Raw genomic sequence first — 25,330 nt, 5'->3', positions numbered from 1 at the left:
ATGTTTTTTATCACATATACCTCTGTGGTTTCTTATTTTTTACAAAGCACATGGGCATATGTGATAGAAAAAAACCACAGGGGCATAAATGATTCTGAAGCAAACTACATGGGCATTGGTGAACTTTTCCCAAAAAAGAATTAGGAAAATTAAAGGAAAAAGGTAAAAATATGTCCAACCCAACCAACCCCTACAATTAAAAGCTTAAAGTTTAAACCCTAGCCCATTGCTTTGTCTTTTTTTTTTATAAACCTTATTAGCTCCAAATCTTAATAAACATCAACATTCCTGAAATTCAATCTTCGAGGAGAATCGCACGGAATTTTTCATGTTTTTTTGTGAAATAAAAATGACCAACTTTGGATCAAATAGACATCGACAAAGGTGAGTTTTTGATCGATTAACTCTTACAATTATACTATATTTTACAAATGTCTTTTTGTGGTGTTTATTTCTTTTTTAATTATCATTATTTATTATTTCCTTAAGACTTTGGTTGATTCACCAAAGCTTTACTTTTGAAGTGGAAGCAAAAATTGAATCATGATGGTGATCTTTAAAATAAAAATAAAAATATTGTGCAGACATAAAGAAAATATGATGGGTTCGCCACTGGGTCAATTATTAAAACAAGTTAAGTTTAAAACTGATCCAAATATAAGTAATTCAATATTTAAACCTAGTTAAAAAAATATATATATATTTATGGGTAAAAAAAACCAATTTTTTTCGCACTCTCACAAACAGACACACTCACACTCACACAAATTCGGAATTTGGATCTCCTTTTCGATCCCCTGTTCCTCTGCGAAACGAAAACTATAATTTCGCATAGCGCTGCAATACCATGTTGTAATTTCAATCATGCAAACTGAAACTTTCCAATTTTCCATAATTACGGTCCATTGAGTCAAAATCTTATTCTTATTTTTATTATTATTATATTTTCTCAGCTTCCAAGTCCAGATCCTTCAATTCTCTTTGTGAACCTTCAAATATCAAATCTTGTACTACTCACTCCATGTAGCTTCTCCTTAAACTGCGATTCAATGATTCCGTTGCTTCGCTGCACTCTCTTTTCGGGTACGTTTAATCATTTCCCCTTTTTCCAAATAAGAAAAAATATAGTACAATGAACAATTACCCTTTCGGATCCCAAGGCCCCAAGTCCTTTCACGCATACCCAAGAAGTGACTTCGATTTAGAATCAGGAACCGTCGTCAAACGAACCAGAAGACCAAAAAACTCATCTTTTCACCCCTTCAGGATGATCAAATCATTTGGGAAACGTTTTCACCACTATTTCAAGCTTCACCCACTCATGGGTCTCTTCTTCATAGCCTTGTCTTTTGGGGTCACACTTATCATATTTATCTCTTTTTATGGAACCCATTACGGGGTGCAGCAGAATGTTTATGGTAAATCTGATGTGGGTTTGTATGATTATCCGTTCCCCAAGCTTCAGAATCTTGTTATGGTTGCTGGGCATTCCATTTATACAAGCAGCAACTGTGGGAAAATTGACAAAGAGGATTCTTGGTTTTTGGAGTCTTATCAGAAGAATCCTGGTCAAGCTACCACTTTTCTGGCACATATTCATAAAGGGATTGAAATTGCAGCCAGGGATGACTCTGCTCTGCTTCTGTTCAGTGGTGGAGAGACTCGCAGAGATGCTGGCCCTCGTAGTGAGGCGCAGAGTTATTGGGCTGTTGCAGATTCGAAAGGATGGTTTGGTGAGTTTCTTCATTTTATTGAGTTTTTTTAGAGTAACTGTTTTGGCACTGGCAGCATATTATCTTATCATTGAAATTCAATGCTTGCTCTGGCTCACTTTTGGAAATTATAGAGTAGGAAGCATCACCAAAGGAGAAGGAATAGATTTGACTGATTATACTATTGTTATTTATCATATACTTGGCACAGCAGCTTTAGATACGTATTTTGTTACTGTCAAGTGTATCATTCACTATATGTAAGACATGAATGTTGAAAAACAAATTATAAATCATAATAAAAGGAAATAGAACATAGTTGATTAGCTATGTGAATTCAGCTGGTATTTAGATGCACTTCTGCAACCCATCTATGTGAATAGAAACATGAGAATTAGTTAATGCATCTTTGGTTCTTTTTTTTCGGCATCTTGCCACCTTGTCTCATTAGCAAAAAAATTACACCTTATGTGAAGTCCAAATTTTATGAGTGAAATATCATCTGTTATCTTTTATCAGAATTAATTTTCATGTTATACAATTTATTTTATGTTTTACAACTCATCAATCCATGCAAAAATAGGATTGGTGCATGAATTAGGCATGTAAGCTTGAAAAATTCGTGAGTTAACTTCAGTTCCAATAGTTGATTTTAATCCTACATCTCGAGTACACTCATTTCCATTTGAGTCCAACTTGTGATCTGAAAGCAATACAAAATCAGAGGATGTTTACTTTAAATAGGGAAAGAAATGAGAGTACAGATAGGAACTTTCTTCCGCAAGAAAAGTGTTTTTCTTGGCCTTCGTTATAATTTAGGAAGAAATACTCTACCTCAGTTTAATCAGTTTGTACTTGGATTAAGTTTGTCCCTGGATCCACTCTACCATTATAGAGACCTATGATAATTGTATTCTTGCTGCATTCATTGAGTTGCTATCATGTTTTATGTTACTAATAAAATTGCTTACTTCTTTTTTTGCTTTAGAATTTTTTAATGCATACTTAATGAATCCCACTATATTAGCTGCACATATTTTTCCTATAACTTTGTAATGTTATCTTGATGAGTGTCCACTGCATCATTATCTCTATTTCCTCAGGATGTTGCTGATATGGATGACATAAAGTGTTTCACCTTTAGTTTATTCGCACATGCTTCCCTAATAAACTGCTTTGATCAGAAATCCTCATTTTTTTGGGTTGCTTATGTAGGTAAAGAAGAAAGTGTGAAATGGAGAGCACTTACAGAGGAACATGCACGGGACAGCTTTGAAAATCTTCTATTTAGTGTCTGTCGATTCCGAGAGCTTACTGGCTCCTATCCCCAAAATATAACTGTATGTATTCCTACCTTATGCGAGTTGTGAAGTGTTCTGTTCTTTCTTGTAAAAAGATGGAATATGTTGATATTTTTGTGGGATGATGAAAATAAATGAAAAAGAGGGAAACAAATTTAATAAAATATTTGATTATACTTTCGTTGCGTGACAAGCTCAAAGCCGCCTCTGATTTTCGTAATGGTTGCTGATAAATACTCTGATTGATTTGTAAAAAAGGTTATTAATGTGCATACAGCATACATGGTGCGAATGAAGTCTATCATTTTGTATTCCCAATAAAATTAACAGGGATTAGTCTTTAATGATCATGCCTCAGTCCTATAGCAAATACTGAGAATGTGAAATTGCAGAAAAGAATTATGAATTATTCATTACTAATATGTTAGGAAAAAATGCTGTAGTTCAGGTACTTATTTGAAATATGATTCAGAGAATTTTTTGCTCCAGCTGACTGACATTATGTTTAATGATGTTATCTATCAATCGAGCATATATAAATATGTAATTATGATTTTCTGGTGGATAGATCCTCCATGGACTAACAAATTTTGGCTTTTATTGCTGCATTGCACATTTGTCTTGCAATCTTTAGTCCTGACGTTTTTGTTGTGAATGAGGTATACAGTGTCATCAATAGAAGTCTAGAGCAGCCTATTAAGTTTTCTGTTTCAAAAGTCTTTTCCTATACAAGTTTCATTCTTCCTTTAAAAAAATAAATAAATGATAATCAGATATTCTTTGACTTATTGTCTCCATGTGACTAAGGGTCATAGGTTCGATTCATGTAATCACCCTTTTGAAAATGCAAGACAAGGCTATCTACTAAACTACACAGTGGGTTTGATCCTTTTCTAGACCCTATGCATAGTAGGTGCTTTATAACACCACGTTGCCCCTTTTTATTGGTGATATCATGATTTGCCTTATTTTTAGTTGCATCTTGCTTTACATTTGTGTCCAATGAGGTTTACGGTGTCATCAATAGAAGAAGTCTAGAGCAGCATATTAAGTTTTCTGTTTCAAAAGTCTTTTTCTATCCAAGTTTAATTCTTCTATAAAAAACAAATTGAATGATGATTAGAGATTCTTTGACTAATATATAAAATCTCTCAAATATTCAAAATTACCGATGACATCATGCTTAGCCTTATTTTTAGTTGCATCATGAGATTCAATCTGATTTTTTGAATATGGGAATCAGGTTGTAAGTTACGATTTCAAGGAAGACAGATTTGCGCATCTACATCGATCTGCTATTGGGTTTCCAGAGTCAAAGTTCTTCTATGTTGGCACTCCCGCTACATCAAATGCAAAAGCAGGTGCTCTGAAAGGCGAGGAATTGGTCAGAACTCAATTCCAAAGAGATCCATATGGATGTCGAGGTTCACTTTATCACAAGAAACTAAAGCGTGATCCTTTCCATCGGTCAATTCCTTATCCAAATGGGTGTCCTGAAATTGAAGCTTTATTCAGATATTGTGAACCAACTCCTTATCCTGGTGCACTCCCGTGGTCATAGTAACCATAACTTAGTATATACAAGTGTAAACTAACAAGATAGAGATATTAGATACAAATACGATGACTTTACATTGCATGAATTTGTTGATGAATGATATGAAGATTAAATTTTGTTGAACTGAGATGATGATAAATTGTGTAGATGAAAATGATGTTGCTTCTTGGGTAGAAGAAGTCTATCAAGGTTTATGTAAGGCTATCTTGCACCGACACGAGACACGATACAGTTAATTTTAAAAAATATTGGAAATGGATCCTCTAATGTAGAAAAAAAAAATGATATGGTCATGTGGGAATATCACAACCATACAAAGGTAAATCAATGGTTATGATTTCATAATTACTTATTTTAACATTTTTTCTCTCTCCTCCTTTATTACCATTGATCCACCTTTGTATAGTTATGATTCTCCACATGACATCGACATGTGAATTTTCACATGAGAGGATCTAGATCCAAAAATATTAGATTTCGATACATTAGAATATCCCATCAATATTATATTTAATATTCAATAATTTAATAAAAAATAAAGTTAAATTTATAATACCCATTAATATTGCAAATAAATATTTATATTAAATTCAATAAAATAATAATCGTAATCCAACGAATTTAATAGTTGAAACTAAAAATGCAATGCAAATTTTGAATCTTTTTTTCAGTCACAGTAATGCTTGTTGGAGTATCGGACACCACACGTCAATGTTTTTGAAGTGTGGTGCATCATATATGTAAGGTGATTTATTTAAACTCTTGGTGAAATGAAATTAATAATTGAATGAGAAGTCTGGTAACCGCCTTCTGAGAGAGATGCATTTCGTTACATGTTTTATTGGCTTTATGCTGTTACAGATGTTGCCATCACGGTAAATATGGAAAAGAATTGTGTCCAGGCTTCATCTTTCCACAATTGGATATATTGGCATAGATGTAAGACTCTTAGAATATGACAGTTTTTTGTATTGCATTGTGATATGAGATTATGAAATGGTCTTGCTTAATATGTCCCTAAAATTTGTACTTAAACAGCAGATTATAAAATGGTTTCTTAAAATAAACTCCTTTTTCTTCTTGTTGGTCATCTCACCTGTGAAGCAGCACATATAACGAGACTTTCTTACCTGTTTTCATTACTTCTGAGCATAAAATTTCTGATAATTGAACATGCCTACTACACGAGTAGGTTAAAGGGGGCAAGGGATGGCACTCGTACTACAACGTTAATTTACTCTACCAAGTGTTGCTCGGTATAGGACAGCTTGAAAAAGCATCTTCAGAAAAGCCATCAACACAGGACCTTACAGGAGACCTGGGAATATCATATATGATAACTCTGTTGGATGGAGTTAGACAAGTCAACCTATTTAATTGAGCCCAACCTTACTCAACATCGGATTATCCATTTTCAGTCCAAATTCTCATACTTCATATTTAGGACATGTACCTGCTTGTATGCTTTTCTGAAATATTTTAAACATAGAAATGATTTGATTTGATTTAATTTAGAAATAATATTTGAACCCTTAATAAAAACAAATTTTTAATTAAATTAAACATGACAAAACCCACTAAAGATAAGATTGATTTAGCCTTATTTTAATAATTAAGCTATTTAGTTTTCAAAACAATGCAATTTCTACTACCCTAAGAAGTTAGATTTCTAGAACAAAAAAAAAATGAAATTTAAAATTTTTTGATAGCAAAAACATTTCTTTTTTTTTTAGATTTGTAACACACTTTGTTCAACAACCAAAGGACATAACAATTAGAGGAAACTCAATCTAATTAAAACAATAGTGAAAATGTAAAATTTACTTTTACTTCATCATCATAATCTTAATGTATACAAAAGCTTATCCACCCCAAAGATTCAATAAAAAACCTCAATTGGAGATATGCATTTATCCTTTGTACCAAGTCCAACACAACCGCTATATAATCATTACTGGTTAAGCATGTTCCTGACTGCTCGTTATGCACATTACTGCCACAACCTACCAAATTTACGACCGTACGAAAATAGGCCTTTTTGTAGCTAGGTATTTGCAAAATGGTGATCCTAAGAAATCAGTTCAATTAAACGGTGGCTTTCGTGTGTCATAAGACTCATAACAAAGTTTCTACTCCAGATGACCATTTAATTTTTTTAGCTGCTCTAAGTCTAACTTCTAAACCCAAATCATCATATTTCTTATCTAGTTCATCATCTGAATATGATTGCATAAGTATTCTTCCACCATTCCATATCCAAACCTTCACAGGTATTACATCACGATTTCAAATTAACTCAAAGCTTCCCAAACAATGTTGTTAATTATGCTTTTAATAAGATCCAACACCAAAAAAGGGTTGATTTCAACAGAAATCCCCTCTTCCCCACTAATCAGCCACTATCAAAATCTTGGAAGGCGTCTTAGCCATACCAAAAAAAAAATAAGAAATAAAAAAAACTGATTTAAAATAATTAAAATAGCCTGACAGAGAAACCAACGATTCAGTACTGCAAGAAATATTGGATATACTAGTTTCTAATGGGATTCAAGGTTTTACTCCAGATTTTAATCGTATAATCTAATTTGTCCTTCCAGAAATTAGACAACATATTAAACAAGGAAAATCAAATGCAACGCTAATAATTTAATAAAAAAACATTAGGAAAAAAAAAAGCATAACAATTTCATTAAGAAGGAACAAGGAACCATCAGAAACCAAAATTTTATCCCCAGAAGCTATAAAAGCTGTACGGTCCGCATCATGGTTAGGGTTACAAAACCCCCCATCACTTGGTTCCAGTTTCAAATTGGTTTCCAGAATCTGTTCACTACATGAATTCACTTGCAATCAAAAAAAATTCATAAAAAAGTCAAAAACAACATTTCATTAAAATAAAAATTAAAACTTGAATGGTAATGATGAAAGGAAAAGAGCTCAGATAAAATGGGTATGAGAAAATTATCAGCACTGAATAATCAGAGTGGTGCATGACATTCTCTATGACTCATCACAGCCCACAAAATTCAACTTTAGAAGCAAAACACACTAAGAATTCATGAACGTAAACGATTGTTGAAAATAACGAAATTGAGAAATCGAGGAAGAAGATGGCGGAGGAGTAAGGGTTGCAGGCTCGGTTATATAAGGGAAAGTAGAGAAACCCTAGTTCGCATTTCAAAAGCCCATTTTTTGTTTGACATATTTACCCTTATTATGTTTTGTTAATAACAGTGATGCCACACAAAAATGGCCCAGTCCATCCATGATCAGACCACACGGCCCAGTTCTCCTTTATCAAACCAACTAAGTCCTTCCAAATAATTTCACCAATATGCAAAAAAAAAAAAAAAAAAAAATGTGCCAACAATTATAATAATAATAACTTCGTATATTTACCAAAATGTGTTAGTTTGAGGAAACGAATTAAATTTTTTTTGATTATGTGGTTTTGAATCGATTTCAGAAATCATATGCATAAAAAAAATATTATATCTTTGATTTAGCGTATGTCACAAAATTAATTTTTTGTTTTATCGGCTAAGAGAATACTATGATAAACTAAAAATAATAATTAAAAAAGGCATCTAAAAGGATCCCAAAGGGTGATTAAATAATAATAAGATTGGTGCTGTTGGTCTTTACCCATCAGCTTACCCAAAAAAAATTAATAATAGCAATAAGATTGAATTTAACATTTTAAAGCTTATGCAGTATCAAAGTAAAATACTTACAAAGTACTTATAAAAAAATAATTTTAGAATTTCAAATAACAATTAATCAAATGTTAAGCTGAAATCTAAAAAAGATGAAAAGTTTATCATAGCCCAAAATATATCCTCTTACATCTTATTTTAATATCATATCATCACGTCATGTAAAAGATTTGCGTTACTTATTTATAAATTAACGATTATTTAACTGTTTCTTGATTTAAATCTAATAGATTATTATTTTTATTGTTGTTGTACCGTGGTTAGTAAGCATTCATATAAGCTTTTACATTCCTTGACTAATCCATCTCTCCAACTTGAGGAAAGGTGGACTATTCATGTTGAGAATACGAGATTAACAAAGTTGTTGCAATCTAACCTATATAATTGACATGACTATGGTTTAAGGGGGTGTTTGGGGCTTTTTCACCCTTTTGCCTCTTATTAATTAATTAATAATCATTTTGTCCCTGATTTGAAACTATTTATCAATCTGCCCCTCTTTAGTCGACTACCTTGCATTTTTAATCGACTAAATGGCCAAAACAGATAAAAAATGGCTGCTGGGAGATTTAGTCGACTAAATCTCCCTATTTAGTCGACTAAATCTTCATATTTAACAAAAAAAAAAATAAGTCAGTATGATTTTAATCGATTAAGTAGGGAGATTTAGTCGATTAAATCTCCCAACAACCGTTTAGTCGATTAAAAATGTAAGGTAGTCGATTAAAGAGGGGCAGATTGGTAGATAGTTTCGAATCAGGGGCAAAATGGTTATTAATTAATTAATAAGGGACAAAATGGTGAAAAAGCCGGGTGTTTGGTATGGAAAAAAAATTATTATTGGAAAAAAAATTTAAAATATGATGAGAAATTTTTGTGTTTGTGTAAGTTACAAAAATGTGTTTGGTATGCAAAAAATTTGCTAAAGAAGTTGGATTATTTTTACTAATATTTTATTTGGTTAATAGTGAAATATTGATTGGAAGTGTACTTGATACAGACTTTTTGAGGTTATTTTTGTCTACAAATAGTAAAAGATGTTTCTCATTCTTGAATTTAAAAAATACCACACTTCAAATGACTATTTTTTTCCCATTGTCTAGTTCAAAACAAAAGTCATGAGAAAAATAATATACCGATTTTTATAACTTCAAGACATATCAAACATGATTAACATATTTTGCCTACCCTACTTTCCCAACATTTCTGTTAAATTCTCAGTACCAAATATCCCTAAATTTACGAATATGTGCCGATCCACACATGACACACTCTCACCACTTGACCAACTTTTTAGGTTAAACTAAAGTGTTTAATTTTGATGTATTATAAATATAAATGCTTTCACAGTATCACTCAATCATGTATTGTTACGTGATCAAAATATATAATTTTAGAGATTGGAAGTAAAAAATTTAAGTTTCAAATTATATAATAAACACACCAGTAAATAAGGGGTCTCGATTTTCTAAAAAAAATAAATATTTTTTTTGTCCCTAACAAAAAACACGGTTCTCACTTTAGTCCCTTACAAAAAAAAATTAGTCTCAAGGTCCCTAGGAAATTCAAAGTGCACCCATTTAGTTGAAATCGTAGTCCCTCACAAATTCAAAAAGACCCATATTAGTCCTCCAAAAAGACTAAAATGGATCCACTTTAAATTTTATAGGGACCAGTCGACTAATATTTTTTTGTAAGGGACTAAAATAGGAACCGTGTTTTTTGTTAGGAACCCAAAAAGATATTTACTAAAAATAAAAATAAAAAGATACTGCACAAAAATTGAAAGATTACCATAGGAGAGAATAACCTTCCTGCAACAAATAGTATAAAACACTTTAATACTAAGAGCAGATAAAAAAATTGAGTAAATACCTTTTTCCATTCTCAATAAATTTTATGATATCTGCTTTTCCTTAGTAAATAAAAAAGTTATTCGTGGTCTTTAAGAAATTTAAAATTTATTTAATCATTTTGAGGAACTAATGTGGATCTTTTTTGAATTTATGAGGGATTAATATGGATCTTTTTTGAATTTATGAAGGACCACGGTCATTTTAAATTTCATAGAGACCACGAATAGCTTTTTTATTTGTTAAGGATTAAAGCAGACATCATAAATTTGCTGAGGACAAAAAATAATATTTGCTCAAAAAAATATTAAGGGTTTGTTTTTTCTAAAGTTACTTTAGATAATTTTATCTAATGTTCATCGAAACAACGTCGTTTTGGGACGGAAATTATGATCATTTTGTAATTTTAATTTTATTTCAGGGTTATAGTAGTCTTTATTATTCTAATTTTTTAATTTTTCAACCCAAAACGACGTCGTTTCGATGAACATTAGATAAAGTTGTCTAAAGTAATATCGAAATTTTTTTTCCCAAATATTAATCCTAAAAAATTATTTGCCACATATATCTAGAGGTGGCAAAGTGGGCGGCCCGCCCCGCCCCGCCCCGTCCCGCCCCGCCAAAAAATGAGCCAGCCCGCCCGCCCCACTTCTGAAAGTGGGCTCAAAAACTCAGCCTGCCCCGCCCCGTTTGGCAGGTTGGCCGGGTTGACCCGTCAACCCGAGTTTATTTTACACTGACCCGCCTCGGCCCACCTATGCCCGCCATCAACTCTCCAAAAAATGAGCCCGCCCCGCCCCACTTTTGAGATGAGTTGAAAAACTCAGTCCACGTCCGCCTCATTTAGCGAGTTAGGCGGATTGGCCCACCGAGCCGAGCCCGATTTGCCGGCTGTACATATATCTAAAAAATAAAAAAGCGCAGTGCAATTACGCGTTTAGGCTTTAGCAGAGTAGAGGATGCAGTTTCTAATCTCCACCGGGATAGGGTTTTGTAGGGTTCATCACACTACTCCCCCTTCCCTCTAGCGATTCAACAAAGTACTGCAATTCCTTCATCTTTTAGTTTTGGTAAGACCCGAAATCGAAAAACATCGACCGTATCTCGCGATGCGGACGATTTTTTCTTCCTCAATTGGAGCTTTGTTTAGATTGTTTTGTGATTTTTTATTTCTTTCTGAAATCTAAATACAAGTGAAGCATATAATTCAATTTTACATTTTTACTAGCATTCATATGCCTTGTGTGAATGAGATTTAATGCAAACGGGGGAAGATCCATGAATGAAGTTTAATTTTTGTGTGATTTTATAACTAATGTGGTCTTTTTTTTCAGTTTTGGTTTGCGTTGAACTTGTTACTTGTTAGCTAGAAGTTGCTTTTTTTTATGCTTATTTCAGTTCCGCTTTATACAATTAGGTAGGTTTGAAGGCTATTTGGGATTTACGTCATGCTGGGTGCATTGCCCATATTGCCTCTTCCTGCTCCTCCCTCTGATGGAAACCTGGGTCCTCTCCCTCTATCGCAAGTGACTGAGGAGAAGAATGATGAGAAACCGTCTAGGGAGGAGCAGATCAAAGCATCGGTTGCTACCCACACTAGAACCATTGGAATTATACATCCACCTCCGGACATTAGAACCATTGTTGATAAAACTTCCCAATTCGTTGCCAAAAATGGGCCAGAGTTTGAGAAAAGGATTATTGCAAATAATACTGGCAATGCCAAGTTCAATTTTTTGAATCCCTCGGATCCATATCATGCATATTATCAGCACCGGCTGGCTGAATTTCGTGCCCAGAACCAATCTTCTGCACAGGAACCTCCTTTGCAGCCTGCAGATTTATCTGTTTCGGAATCAGCTCCGTTGACTGAGAGCAGTGATGCAGTGGCAGCAAAGCCTGATCCCTCTGCCCAATTTAAGCCTGTGAGGAAAGCACTTGAACCACCCGAAGCGGAACAGTATACAGTTCGGCTTCCTGAAGGGATTACGGGGGAAGAACTGGATATTATAAAGCTCACAGCACAATTTGTGGCTCGAAATGGAAAATCATTTTTGACTGGATTGACAAGTAGGGAGGTTAATAATCCCCAATTCCATTTCTTGAAGCCAACGCACAGCATGTTCACATTTTTTACTTCCCTTGCGGATGCATATTCCAGGGTTTTGATGCCTCCTAAGGGGTTGACAGGGAAGCTGAAGAAGAGTGTCTCTGACATGACCACTGTCCTTGAACGATGTGTGAATAGGCTAGAATGGGAGCATTCACAAGAGCAAGCTAGGCAAAAGGCTGAGGATGAGGTTGAACAGGAAAGGGTACAAATGGCAATGATAGACTGGCATGATTTTGTAGTGGTTGAGACAGTAGATTTTGCTGATGATGAGGATGAAGAGCTACCTCCTCCAATGACCCTAGAGGAGGTTGTAAGGAGAAGCAAGGTGTCAACCATGGAAGAAGAGATTATTGAGCCTGAAAAGGAGATAGAAATGGAAATGGATGAGGAAGAGGTTCAACTTGTTGAAGAGGGCATGAGAGCAGCTAGTTTGGAAGACAATGGTGATGGGAAGAAGAATGAAGTCAAGGTTACAGATGAACCTGATCCACCAATGAGGATTGTGAAGAACTGGAAGAGACCGGAGGAGAGGATTCCTACTGAAAGAGATTCAACAAAGTTTGTTGTTTCCCCTATCACTGGTGAGCTGATACCTATTAATGAAATGTCTGAACATATACGAATTTCTCTCATTGATCCTAAGTACAAAGAACAAAAAGAAAGGATGTTTGCCAAAATTCGAGAGACAACCCTTGCTCAGGATGATGAAATATCAAGAAACATTGTTGGACTTGCACGGACTCGTCCTGATATCTTTGGTACTACTGAGGAAGAGGTCTCCAATGCTGTTAAGGCAGAGATTGAGAAGAAGAAAGATGAGCAACCAAAGCAGGTTATATGGGATGGTCACACTGGGAGTATTGGACGCACTGCAAACCAAGCTATTTCACAGAATATTAGTGGTGAGGAGCAAAGTAATGCTGCTAATAGTGAAGCTATGAACCTTCCTGGACCAGCCGCACCTCCTCCTAGACCTGGTATTCCTTCAGTTCGTCCTCTTCCACCGCCACCTGGACTAGCATTGAATCTTCCTCGAGTTCCTCCCAACACAATACAATATTCTTCACCTATCAGTGGTGGCCTTCCAGTTCCTCCGCCCAGACCTCCAGTCATTCCCATGATTCCATCAATGCGGCCAATGCCACCTCAAATGCAGATGACTTCTGGACAGCAGTCAGTTATGGCTGGTCAACCACCCCCAATGCCTCCATCAATTTCTGTGAATGGACCAGGAATTCCCATACCCCCACCACCAGGGTCTCAGTTTACACCTGTTCCAATTCCTCGACCTTTTGCCCCTCACCATGTTCCTCCACCAGCAATGCCTATGATGCCTGCACCACCTTTGCCTCATGGTCTACCACCACCACCACCACCTGAGGAAGCTCCTCCCCCTCTTCCAGATGAACCAGAACCAAAGAGGCAAAAGCTTGATGATTCCCCTCTTATCCCTGAAGATCAGTTTCTGGCTCAACATCCGGTATGGAGTTTACAACAGTCCCTTATTTTTCCTTTAAGTTTTTTCATTAATGTTTTATGTCCTGTTAGTATTTATTTATGGTAATCCTTTCCGACATCTTGTTTTTTTAATCCCCAGGGATCTGTTCGAATCAGTGTATCTGTTCCTAATGTTGATGAAGGAAATCTTAAAGGACAAGTTCTGGAAATAACAGTGCAGTCTTTGTCAGAAACTGTTAGCAGTCTGAAGGAGAAAATTGCAGGGGAGATCCAGCTTCCAGCTAACAAACAGAAATTGAGTGCAAAACCTGGTTTTCTAAAGGATAACATGACTCTTGCTTATTACAATATTGGAGGAGGAGAAACACTTACCCTGACCTTGAGAGAGCGTGGTGGTAGAAAGAGATAACTTTTTCCTCACCTTGATGTTCAAGGTGGTTATTGAAACTTTTGCCTCATTGTGGGGAATATAATTTCTCATACCACTGGTAGACACCAGGATGATATCATCATAAATGTTATTTTTGTAGTCTTTATTTGTAGTTTGTATTTGATGAGGTTTTGAACTTAATATTGTCTTCAAAACTGATGTTAATTTTGGAATACAGATTTTCGCACCTTGACGCTTGTCTCTTGAGGATAAGGGGAACTGGGGAAGTAATTGAGTTCCTTTTGTCTGAAGTGATCAAGTCAATTTATACATCACTAATTACTTGTTTTCTTTTGCGTTGCAGTTGATTCCCCACAAAGTGTACCAACTTGTTTTTATTGGGAGCTCATTTTCTGTTAGGGGGGATCACATACACTATTTATATTTTTTTTATCTACCACGTAGTTGATGTTTATTATTTTTGCAAATATAGTGGAAAGAAATGATTTTGTTATACAACAAAAGAAAGTAGTTATTAGCCTTTTTCCCGCTGGTGTTTTCTGTTTTGCCTACTATTAGACATGTTCAGTTGGACGTTTGGTAAGAGGGCGTTTTTAGCTGCTGAGGATATGCATCTTGTATGGGTTTTAGTCATAAGAGGTTGTTTTGTTTTTAATGCCATTTAAACTTAATGTAGCCAATTCCATATAGTTGCTGGGATAGTTGTATATTTTGATTTTGCTGTTTTGTCATAACAGAAACCCTACTTGGACATGTGGGAAGGTTTCTGCAGCTTATGTGAAATATCTTTGAATGGTACGAGGGAAGTAGAATGGTATAAATTGTTCTTGGCACTCTAATATTTTTTAACATTCACATATTTTACTTGACGTCAAGACAGTTTTTGCCTGCAAAGTCTTGCAGCATGTTGCAGGTTTGATTTCACGCAGAGGTGAGATTTTTTGGGAGTTCTGAGAAGCCCATTAGTTTGTTAGGGTGGTTTTTCAGCAAGCGAGGATGCAATTAATCACAGCAGATATGTGGGTCGTCAAGAAAGCACGACAAAAGGGTTGGAAATTTTAACATCATAGAATTGACTGATAATTACAATTTTTCCATTACCGAAAACAACTAGTTCTGTGTGTTTTTGTCATTTCCATAATAGAAAGTTAAAAATCAGAACAAAAACGCCTTGGGGATGTTCGCTAGTTCCTGTTCTAAAAGCAAAAGAACAAATGTTCTTAGAATTATTTTCACTGAACATCCATTATCAATTAATTTTATTTTATTTTTATTTAAAATTAAAAATTATTGTGTAAAACAGAAATCAAACAGGTTTATAAATTGCTAGTGATAATTACACAATTCTCAAAATTGCAAGTATTGCCATTTAGTGTTATTAGAATTGAATCAGCCAATCCATCCTGTTCAAGCAAGATTCGGACTACCCACCGGTCTGGTCCGATATTTGGATTGAATTCCCTGAAGTCGAACTTGTAAACCGCTTCTGAACGGAATTCAAGTGTATCATTTTCATCTGAATCAAAAAAAAAATTGGACTTTTATGTAAAATGTTCAAAGTTTTGCTACAGTTAGGAATCAAACCTGGGAGTTTCTCTGAGTTAATAACCGGAATACTATTTCTAGTTGTACCAAGTAAAGTTAAATCGATATCTGTGTGCGTACATCAATTATAAACAGATAGTGCATAATAAGTCATGCTACAATATCATTTAGGCAGACTTGGCAAAATATTACTCATGCTGCTTCATAACTATCATGATCTGCTTAATGTTTATGGCGTAAAGCTTTTTGGATCGAGCAATCATTGTCATGATTTTGAACATTCCACTGCTGGCTCATTAAACATTCTCGTAAGAGCATAAAACTCTATTGTAGTTAGGAGTGGATCCTCTCATGTGCTAATTAACATGATCATATCATGTGGGGTAATCATAATCATACATGAGTGAGTTAATGGTGATAAGGGAGGAGAGAAAAAAAATATAATGATAAGAAATTACACAATAGGACTCTAAAAAATGTGTCGTTGCTTCTGGATTTTTGTGACCCAGGTACGTCACCTGACTCTTGGAATCATTCTTCATTGATAGTCACTCTCACTCCCATAAGAGGATCAATTTTTCCCTGATATATATGTTTATTGGGAAATACTACTCTCATTTGTAGTTATTTCCTTTTCTCTCACTTCGAAAATCGTGCCCCTTCTTTTTCTTTTTTTTTTTGCTTTTAAATAGCAGGTCCTACTTGAATTCTCTCTGTAACATAAAAAACTACTCTCATGTTACATGAGAGTAATATTACCCATGTTTATTTTGAATTCTCTCTGTAACATGAGAAAACTACTCTCATGTTACATGAGAGTAATATTACCCATGTTTATTATGTACATATTCAAGCGCACATTCTCCCAAAGTAAACATCATCACTTTTCACTGCTCCTACCTGTCTCAAATATTTCCAATATTTCCAAACATCATTAATAGTCTCTAGTACTTCATTTTGCATAAACAATTAATTTGAACTAAATCTTAAAATATCAAAAATGATTTATCATGGAGATACCAAGGATGAAGATTACATATAACTTTGTCAATAACTTAAGAAATCAACCAAACACACCATCAATTTACTCGAAAACCATAGGGGTTTTTATAACACCCTCATATTTACTCGACGTGTGTATTGCTAGGGGTAAGGATGTCAATTTAAAATATATAGAGTAAATAAATAAATTAGTAAAGATCTATAATTAAGTATTAGACAAAAGAGTGGTGGAATTAGGAAATTTAAAACACCATTGTTTTAACCTTACCCACAAATAATTAAATCGGACACATTAAATGCAAACATGAAATTTATCATGGGTGTTTTGTTAATCAGAGTTGTTACTCGTTGGTTGCTGTCTTGATGAAATGAGTATGCTGTGTGTTTTATATTATGTGGATTCCATTGTTTTCACTAGTTGGTGCAGGTACACTTGAAGACCGAAACACAGAAATGGTTTGGGTGAAGGATCCGTTTATAAATTGTTTTTATAAATTTTTACAAATTACATTATGTACTCTCAGAAGTATATAGTGTAACCTAATATATTTCTGGGAGTACATAATGTAATTTATAAAAATTTATAAATATAACTTTTTGCATAATTTGAGACCCATTGTTTTATTGAGATTAAAGTCTCACCCTTGCGGTTTTATTTTAGGTCCATTAAATGAGGCAAGTGCTGGACGAGAGGACAAGGAGTCTCTTTAGATAATTAATTGATATTTTGGGTTTTGTTTGGACTGTCATGAAAGCTTATTGCATTTTGGTCTGAGTTAGATGTTAATGGACTGCATAACGTAGGCTTTAAACAAGAGAATGTCGTGTCCTATGTAAATGCACTGTGTGTTTTAAAGGTCTTATGTAATGGTTTGTGTTGTGTTTACATTTTGGGCAGAAGTGAAATAGTTCATTTTTTATATATCCATGTCTATTTAGTCTCCTCTACAACTCACCTCCCATTTTTTATTGTTTATTTTATCTATTCTTCCTTCTTTTTTTTATATAATTTCATTATTTGATCTAAGGTGATATTCCATTAATACTTACTATATTTCTATTAATAATTTAATTAACACTTAACCTTATTATTACTATTAGTAAAACATGGATCTCATGGTAACTGAGCTATTGAGTCTCAAGATATTTGTTGGAATTATTTTGTCTCAATTAGGGTTACCATTCTTACTGTATTAATGAGCTAGAACATAGTAACAATACTATACTAATACTTGGTCTAATTAGTATAAGTAAGACTACTAAATCACATGATACACCATATCAACGTAATATCATAAAGTTATAATTTCAACTACTTCCAGTTGCATTAAAAAAGATGCATTGGTTTCGTTATGCCGAATGCGGGTACTATTGTTACCTGATATTCGGACCCACATGTCAATACCTCTTTCGTTACCTGATGTTAGACATCTCAATCTAAATTTTAGTAAATTCACCGAATTACATCGACGTATTTCAAAATTTCACGTCGAAGTCAACTTGAAATGTTCTATATGTACAAGACTAAATACTTCGAACTGTTAAACACTATCTTCTAATTCTGGTGGCTGTTGCTTTGGATTGGAGATGCTGTCGCTTCCCACTGGGCAAGCCACTATCACTGACACTTCCTTCAAGAGTATCATGAACGTCAGAATATTCTTCTGTTCGTGAATGTAAGGGAATAAGATAACTATCATCCTTGGTGCTTCTCGTACGCTCCTCATGGCGTTTCACATTTTCTGATATCTGATGGAAGGTTTTGTTAATCTTTGCAATACCCCTTTCAACAGGTTCTACCACATGTGAAACCGTAAACTTCATGTCATCAACAATCTGAAACATAAAGACAGTAGATAATAACAGCAATAGTGAATTTGACAGAGACATATGAGAAAATTTAAAGGTTGAACTGTTTTAAGGGTTGATATCTCACAATTTCACCACTTCCAACAACCACATCCCGAACACTATGGGTGATTTTCATAGGCTTTTTTGGCTCATTATGTCCTCCCAGCCGCATTCTAGTTGAGCGCTCAGAGTCTCGAATCTCCTCAGGGTCAGGAGCTGTTCCTAGAGATGCATAGTTAGCCATCACTGCTACATTACGGACACACCTCTCTCCCCTTTTGTAAGGTACGGCAGGGAAGACATAAAGGTGCACAACAGCAGCCACGCCCATCTGTTAACAAATTTTAAGATAGGAAACCACATGAAAAAGGCCCATCTGATTGAAGACTTCTTTCAAGTAAACAACACTCAGAATTTATAGTTTAAAGTTTAAACATAAGATAACATACTTCAAATGAAGAAACCTGACTTGACATAAAACTTTATACATACAACAGCTGATCAGTATAGCCTTAAGTAACCAAAATGAGCCGGTCTCAGTTCAAAAGCAAAGCAGGCATTAGTTGCAAAAGATGCTCCAAAAAGAAAAGATTACAACCTAATATTTGATATTTGAGGTTTCAGAATGATTATTTTATGAACTCCTTAAGTCATTCTGGAAACAAGTCCCGTCTATGCATGTGCCTGATCCTCAGACATTCAGGATCAGGGATAAATCTATATAACATTAAACAAGTCCATCCCTCATGTCTTAATTATCCTACTACAAATCATTGATTACGCAGAAGTGTGTTGTCAGCTTCTGGAAAAGACAGCTTATGTTACATCACACTTTTAGCAGAAAAAGATGAGTAAATAATAAGCATATGTTTAAATGCCTTCATATGTAATACAGATATACAACAGTCAACCTGATATATCCATAAAGGCAGAAAAATACCCACAATATCATATATCGATATTTGTGACAAGAACCTGCAGCTTTCATGCATAGATCACCACATGATAAAAAATAAAGTTTTAACTCGTTCGAATCACATTGTTGCAAATGATCGAATATATATTAGTACACCTTAAAATCTAAGTAATTTAATAATGCAGTATTAGACAAGACAATCAAAATTATAACAAGCCCAAATGGCTTACCTCTATACAGATGATATAGTCTTGTATCCGTGTTTTCAACTCCTGAGCCAACGACCCCCTAAGTGCTCCCACATAAAAAAGAAATGCAATAGCCACACTTTGCCACCATGTCAGGAAGACAATTGACTTAAAAGTTAGAAACTTTGCCAATGGTTTGATTGGTTTCAACTTATCTTTAATGACAGAATAGAACTGTACAAGGCAATATAGGGCCCATGTCTGACTAAAATTAAGAATAAGTGCCAAGTAGGGATACCTGCCAAGCACAACAGAGAATCAGATTACAACAGGGGTCATAAAAAATACATCCCTCACCCCCCCCCCCCCCTCTCTCAAAAAAGAAGAAGAAGAAAGAAAAACGAAAAAGTCATCAATATTGACACTTTCAATTGGTATTCTTTTCAAGGACTAGCTCTCCTAAAAGCTTAAGCTATTATGGAGAGATCATGAATGATTTTATCTCTAACATGTCCCCCTCATGCAAGATTTCTTTAGGTTTGAAACATAGACAATGCACCGACCTGACAATGATGACATTAAGGACTAAACTTCTAATCACTTGGTTCAATACCAAGTCAAAGACCAACTCTCCTAAAACCTCAAGCTAATAGGTGAAAAACAAGAATAATTTTCCTATCTCTAACAATAAACATGTAAACAAGATCAAGACAAGCCAATATAATCTTACCCATATTTCCATTCAAACTTCCCCTCTCCATAAACCCCAAAAAACTGGAGGATCATTGCCAACAATGCACAGATCATCTTCAGTATCATCTGGAATGTAGATTTTAGTAAGCAATGAGAAAGACATGGATTCTTCTTTACATAGAAATTCCAAGTTGGAGAGGGGGGATGGAATCACTCAATTTACGAAAATCATACATACATATTGTACAATGCCAATTTTCACAGATTGATAGAAATCAGGACCAAGATACCAATCCCTTAAGATGAGATTTAAGGGAAATGGATGCTCTACAACTCCATATGCATATGCTTCTTTTAGAAGAGGAATGCTAGAGTCCCTTACGCTCAAACTTTCCATAAATTGAATTGTTTTGTCCTCACCACCTATAAGCAAGCATATAGGAAGTTGTATTAGAAAGCATGACACTATAACAAAATTCAACCTACAAATAAATTTCAGATGCATCATATCCTCTCTTAGTGACGATTTATAACATTCAGGCCTCTCACAGTCACAGATTTCATAAATTTTGATGAAACTTGAGAGATGAGGGAAGTAGGAGAGGAAGAAAATTTTATTAAAAGATCTGACCTTTTTGCATTTCTGGAAAATATATATACATACGAGCAATAGCAATTGTTAGAGTAGTTATTAGAATAGTTCAAAGTATATATTGGGCTTAGTTCATTAGATCTTTTAGTCTCTTTTACAAACTCTTACGAACTATACTATGTACTACGGGTAGTACATACTAAAATGTATTACCCGTAATACATAGTATAGTTTGTAAATATGACTCTACCCCTATATATATATATATATATATGTGGGTAGGATATTCTTACGCCGGTGTAAGAATAAGAAGTCTTACACCAAATCTTGATCATTGATTTGTTTGCATCTAACGGCTCATATATCTAATAACTTGGTAAGCTTCGTTACTTCTTAGGGATTGAAGTAGCACAGTCTAGACAGGGCTTTTCTATCTGTCAAAGGAAATATGCCTTGGATATCCTAGAGGAGACTGGTATGTTGGGGTGTAAGTCGGTTGATACACCCATGGATCCTACTATCAAATTACTACCCGGACAGGGAGAGTCATTATCTGATCCTGGACGTTATCGGAGGTTTATTGAGAAGTCAATTATCTCATTGTGACGGCCGGACATTTCTTTTGTTGTTAGTGTCGCTAGTCAGTTCCTTGATTCTCCTTGTGATTCTCATTGGGATGCTGTTGTGAGGATCCTTCGGTACATCAAAGGAGCACCAAGGAAAGGTTTATTATATTCAGATCAAGGAAATACATAAATGTGTGGTTATTCATATGCCGATTGGGCAAGATCACCCTCGGATAGGCGCTCTACTTCAGGCTATTGTGTCTTCTTTGGAGGAAACCTGATTTCTTGGAAAAGTAAGAAACAAATTGTTGTTGCTCGATCTAGTGTAAAGGCCGAGTATCGTGCAATGGGAGTTTCTATCTGTGAGCTAATCTGGTTAAAACAGTTGATTCGGGAGCTCCATCTATGTGAACAAAAACAACTCATGACTCTCATTTGTGACAATCAAGTTGCGCTACATATATCCTCTAATCCTGTATTTTATGAGAGAACCAAACATATAGAGATCGATTGTCATTTCATTCGAGAAAAGATTCAGTCAGGAGAAATCAAAACAGCATTTGTCAACTCCAATGATCAACTCGCGGATGTCTTCACTAAAACTCTTAGGGATCCTCGGGTTGAATACATTTGTGGCAAGCTGGGTGCTTACAATATATATGTTTCAGCTTGAGGGGGAGTGTTAGAGTAGTTATTAGAATAGTTCAGTGTATATAGTAGGTCTTTTAGTCTCTCTAAATAAAGAGCTCTTGTACATTAAAACACACTATTATTCAATATACAGTTATTCTTTAATCTCAAGTGCAACAATTAATGAAAATCATATGGGTATACGATCCGTTTGACATACCTAAGCAAGCTATGAAGTATCTCTCAAAGCAGTATAATGCAAAAGCTTCATAGCATTCCCGGATAACTTCACTATTAAATGAAGCACTAGAATCCAATAGTGACACATACTGCACCATAAAAATATCAGAACTTAAGAATGTGAGAATGCACTATCACATTCTATTAGAAAAAGAAACATCAAAGAAAACGAAGTAAAAGATTAGGAAGAGTAAGGAAAAAGAGGATTAAGAATTGGATTACGTATAGCAAGTACAAACACTAATAATAATGTTTGTTGCAACTCAGTATTGATGGTCCTTGTGGGAAAATAAAGTAGAGCTTTTTTTAGTACGAGTCTTGCAGTAGTAGTAAAGTTGCTTCTTTGTGAATAGAAGGTCACAGGTTCGAGTATAGAAAACAGGCTCTTTGCAAAAATAGAAAAGTTAGGTTGCATACAATCAACCCTCATCCCGACCCTCACAAAGTCGAGGATCTTTGTGCACTAGGATTTTTTGCATTATCAATTGAATGGGAACAAAATCCGGGAGTATATTATGAATAAAAAGGAAGCAGTTGTTTATTTAAGTATCAAATATCAATTAGTTATACATGTAACCATTTTTTAATGATAAAACATTCTCAGAATTACCAATGCCCCTGTAAAGAATCAATTCAACACAAAAGTTTAAGCTTCTTAGGTGAAGGTCACATTAATAATTTTATATTATATTATTCTAACTTGACTCCTCATACAAGAGTTCATTGAGTTTGAAAGGTGGACAAAGCACACACCCACCCACCTATGCTAATAAACTCCACAACTTTTAATTATTTATTAATAAAATGGATGGCGGTGAGGATCGAATTCATGATCACTTGGCCACGAATACTCTAATACTATGTAAAGAATCAATTTAACCCAAAAGCTTAAGTTGTTAGATGAGGACCACATTAATATATTATATTTCTCTAATGACCCCCAACATAAAGATGCAAGTGAACAATCCATAATGGGTGGTAGTGACACGGTGGATGTAAGTTGCATCTCTCAGGGACAGGACATGGGTTTGGTCATTGAGAAAACTCCAAGGGGGAAGGGCCATACTGTTTCACTTCCGGCCCAATGGTAGTTGGTATCCCAGAGCACGCACTCACCATGGCATGGCTCATGACCACCAAAACTCCCTCCCTATCTTAAGAAATTGTACCCAAATAAAAGAAAAAAAGAGAGATGCAAGTGAATAAGTTAAAAATGCAGTATTTTAGTTTGACAATCAAATAAACTGATGCATGAACTCTTCCACCGATCAAATAGTTCATTAAGCAAAGTAAAGTTGAAAAACTAAGTCAACGGCATGTAATAAAAAGCTCATGAGATAGCAACTAAGTTTAGCCAATAACGAAAATTGAAAACAATTGCAAGATGAAAATTATTTAGATTGCATACCAAAAAAGAAAAAGAAAAAAAAGGGAAACATGGATGCACATTAGGATGAATGTCATAAATCCAATTAATAAATGCATTATAAAGAGAGCAGATAGTACTAGGCCATTTAGTTAGTGTCTCTTACTGATTCCAATGCATAAACAGGAACCATTAAAATGATGCCAATCAAAAACTTCTGTTCCTGAATAAAATAAAATTAAAAAAAGAAAAAAAACAGAATTAGCTATAGACAATACTATGAATGGAAAGGGAAATAAAATACTGAGGTGAAACAGCGAAGTCAGTTAAAAGGGAAAACAGGATGTACCTCAGGCTGATTATAGGAAGCTAGATGCTCGAATATTAAATAAATGGAGAGAACAAGAGCAACAAGCACAAATATACTTGAACTAAAGACTGTCCAACTGACAGTTCCTGTGGTCTCCACCCCTAGGTTTTGGGGCCACATATTACCTGCTCTGCTAGTAGACTTTACGGTGTTAAAAAGAAATGTAGAAGAACAGAGAATACCCGTCAAACCCAGTCAACATAAATTGGTTGCAACAAATGGTGTGCCCTTCATCAAATCTATGATTTTCTATATTCGAGGGGATGATCAGAAAGCTTTTATTTTATTTAAGTTTCTCTCCTTCTGTCTTGACTGTGTGGCAACCAGTAATCTGTTACTATTTGACACAAGAAAACCACCCTCCCGGTTCCCGCTATAACCACACTTCCTCAAATTTAATATGCAAATGCAGAACTAGCACATTCCACCAATAGAAGATAAGGATGTTTGCTTTTGATACACAGAAAATCCAAATTTTGATATGCCATGAATCCTGCATTGACAATCAGATGATTTAAAAAAACTTCGACACTATCAAAAACATAAAAGCTTCGATATGTTCTTTTGCACCATAAGAATTTTTTGAAGCATCATTCAGCCTCTACACATAAAGATATTAAACCCATAACTCCAAATCAGTATATATTTGATCACACACACAAGCAGGTCCACCAAGAATTCCCAACAGCAACAAATCTTCAAATTGAGGGTAGGGGATTTGGATGCATAATCATTTGATGACTTTTGTTCCGCCTAATCAAATAAAGACGGTAAGAAAACAAAATAGTAAACTCAATCCATTCCTGAATTATTTAGTTACAAGCCTTATCGTTAGGATTTTTATTCATCTCCAAATCAATTATGAAACACAGACATGAAAATTATGAAATGGAAAACATCAATTATCTTCCATTCTTAGTCTATGAATTTCTGTAGGCATTAGTTCATTCAGAAATCATAAAAGGTACAAACCACAAGTGATTTCGATCAAAAAAACCACACATTCGTCGCCAGCAAAATATGTTAAGAGGGGAAAACGAAAAGCTAAAACCCTAGGCCTAGAGTATATGAAGAAAGGGAAAACACATACACTGCGTGCCGAAAAAAACTCAGTGCAATAAGATAACGATACTTATGATACCTTGCAGCAGTCATCGAAAAGAAGAAGAGATTTCAATACTGTAAGCAACTTTTTCTTTCTTTTTTCAGGAAAAGTCGAGATGGGTATACCTACCCAGTAGAATGGAAATTTGCTTTGGCAGTTGGAAA

At 34.8% G+C, this 25,330-nt stretch overlaps 3 protein-coding genes and 1 non-coding gene across 8 annotated transcripts; 2 read left to right on the top strand and 2 right to left on the bottom strand.

Moving 5' to 3' along the window:
* The first annotated feature begins 750 nt into the window (after positions 1–750).
* Positions 751–4,699, top strand: LOC133299984 (uncharacterized protein C57A10.07). The gene is made up of 3 exons (XM_061499476.1): positions 751–1,733; positions 2,928–3,052; positions 4,257–4,699. The coding sequence occupies exons 1-3, from the start codon at positions 1,133–1,135 to the stop codon at positions 4,572–4,574; spliced, it is 1,044 nt and encodes a 347-aa protein (XP_061355460.1). The 5' UTR covers positions 751–1,132; the 3' UTR covers positions 4,575–4,699.
* A 2,805-nt stretch (positions 4,700–7,504) lies between these two features.
* LOC133300000 (small nucleolar RNA Z221/R21b) lies at positions 7,505–7,590 on the bottom strand. Its single transcript, XR_009750011.1, has one exon. It is a non-coding gene; the product is annotated as a small nucleolar RNA Z221/R21b (small nucleolar RNA).
* A 3,490-nt stretch (positions 7,591–11,080) lies between these two features.
* Positions 11,081–14,897, top strand: LOC133299983 (probable splicing factor 3A subunit 1). Of its 5 annotated transcripts, none has more exons than XM_061499475.1 (4): positions 11,081–11,210; positions 11,558–13,733; positions 13,851–14,145; positions 14,840–14,897. In XM_061499475.1, the coding sequence occupies exons 2-3, from the start codon at positions 11,589–11,591 to the stop codon at positions 14,118–14,120; spliced, it is 2,415 nt and encodes an 804-aa protein (XP_061355459.1). In that variant the 5' UTR covers positions 11,081–11,210; positions 11,558–11,588; the 3' UTR covers positions 14,121–14,145; positions 14,840–14,897. The 5 variants fall into 5 exon arrangements, with proteins under 5 accessions (XP_061355459.1, XP_061355458.1, XP_061355455.1 ...); XM_061499474.1 differs by lacking the exon at positions 14,840–14,897 and adding an exon at positions 14,320–14,534; XM_061499471.1 differs by lacking the exon at positions 14,840–14,897 and having other exon boundaries at positions 13,851–14,534.
* Positions 14,898–17,929: 3,032 nt separating this feature from the next.
* LOC133299994 (protein LAZ1 homolog 1-like) lies at positions 17,930–25,330 on the bottom strand. Its single transcript, XM_061499483.1, has 9 exons — positions 25,203–25,330; positions 24,041–24,554; positions 23,858–23,914; positions 22,306–22,414; positions 20,536–20,720; positions 20,335–20,423; positions 19,647–19,902; positions 18,586–18,831; positions 17,930–18,485 (listed from the first exon to the last, which is right to left on the bottom strand). The coding sequence occupies exons 2-9, from the start codon at positions 24,179–24,181 to the stop codon at positions 18,198–18,200; spliced, it is 1,371 nt and encodes a 456-aa protein (XP_061355467.1). The 5' UTR covers positions 24,182–24,554; positions 25,203–25,330; the 3' UTR covers positions 17,930–18,197.

Source organism: Gastrolobium bilobum, unplaced genomic scaffold, assembly GCF_033153095.1.
Source record: "Gastrolobium bilobum isolate Gb01-03AN ecotype WA unplaced genomic scaffold, APGP_CSIRO_Gbil_v1 utg31836, whole genome shotgun sequence".
Taxonomy (NCBI): domain Eukaryota; kingdom Viridiplantae; phylum Streptophyta; class Magnoliopsida; order Fabales; family Fabaceae; genus Gastrolobium; species Gastrolobium bilobum.
This window is presented reverse-complemented; position numbering and strand designations above follow the sequence as displayed.

Excerpts from the sequence above, each read along its gene's own strand:
- LOC133299984 (XM_061499476.1), top strand. The coding sequence starts at position 1,133 with ATGAACAATTACCCTTTCGGATCCCAAGGCCCCAAGTCCTTTCACGCA. Across the intron at positions 1,734-2,927 it reads AGATTCGAAAGGATGGTTTG|GTAAAGAAGAAAGTGTGAAA; the intron begins GTGAGTTTCTTC and ends TTGCTTATGTAG. Across the intron at positions 3,053-4,256 it reads CCTATCCCCAAAATATAACT|GTTGTAAGTTACGATTTCAA; the intron begins GTATGTATTCCT and ends TATGGGAATCAG.
- LOC133299983 (XM_061499475.1), top strand. The coding sequence starts at position 11,589 with ATGCTGGGTGCATTGCCCATATTGCCTCTTCCTGCTCCTCCCTCTGAT. Across the intron at positions 13,734-13,850 it reads AGTTTCTGGCTCAACATCCG|GGATCTGTTCGAATCAGTGT; the intron begins GTATGGAGTTTA and ends TTTAATCCCCAG.
- LOC133299994 (XM_061499483.1), bottom strand. The coding sequence starts at position 24,181 with ATGTGGCCCCAAAACCTAGGGGTGGAGACCACAGGAACTGTCAGTTGG. Across the intron at positions 20,424-20,535 it reads AAATTGGCATTGTACAATAT|ATGATACTGAAGATGATCTG; the intron begins GTATGTATGATT and ends TCTACATTCCAG. Across the intron at positions 18,486-18,585 it reads TTGTTGGAAGTGGTGAAATT|ATTGTTGATGACATGAAGTT; the intron begins GTGAGATATCAA and ends TTTATGTTTCAG.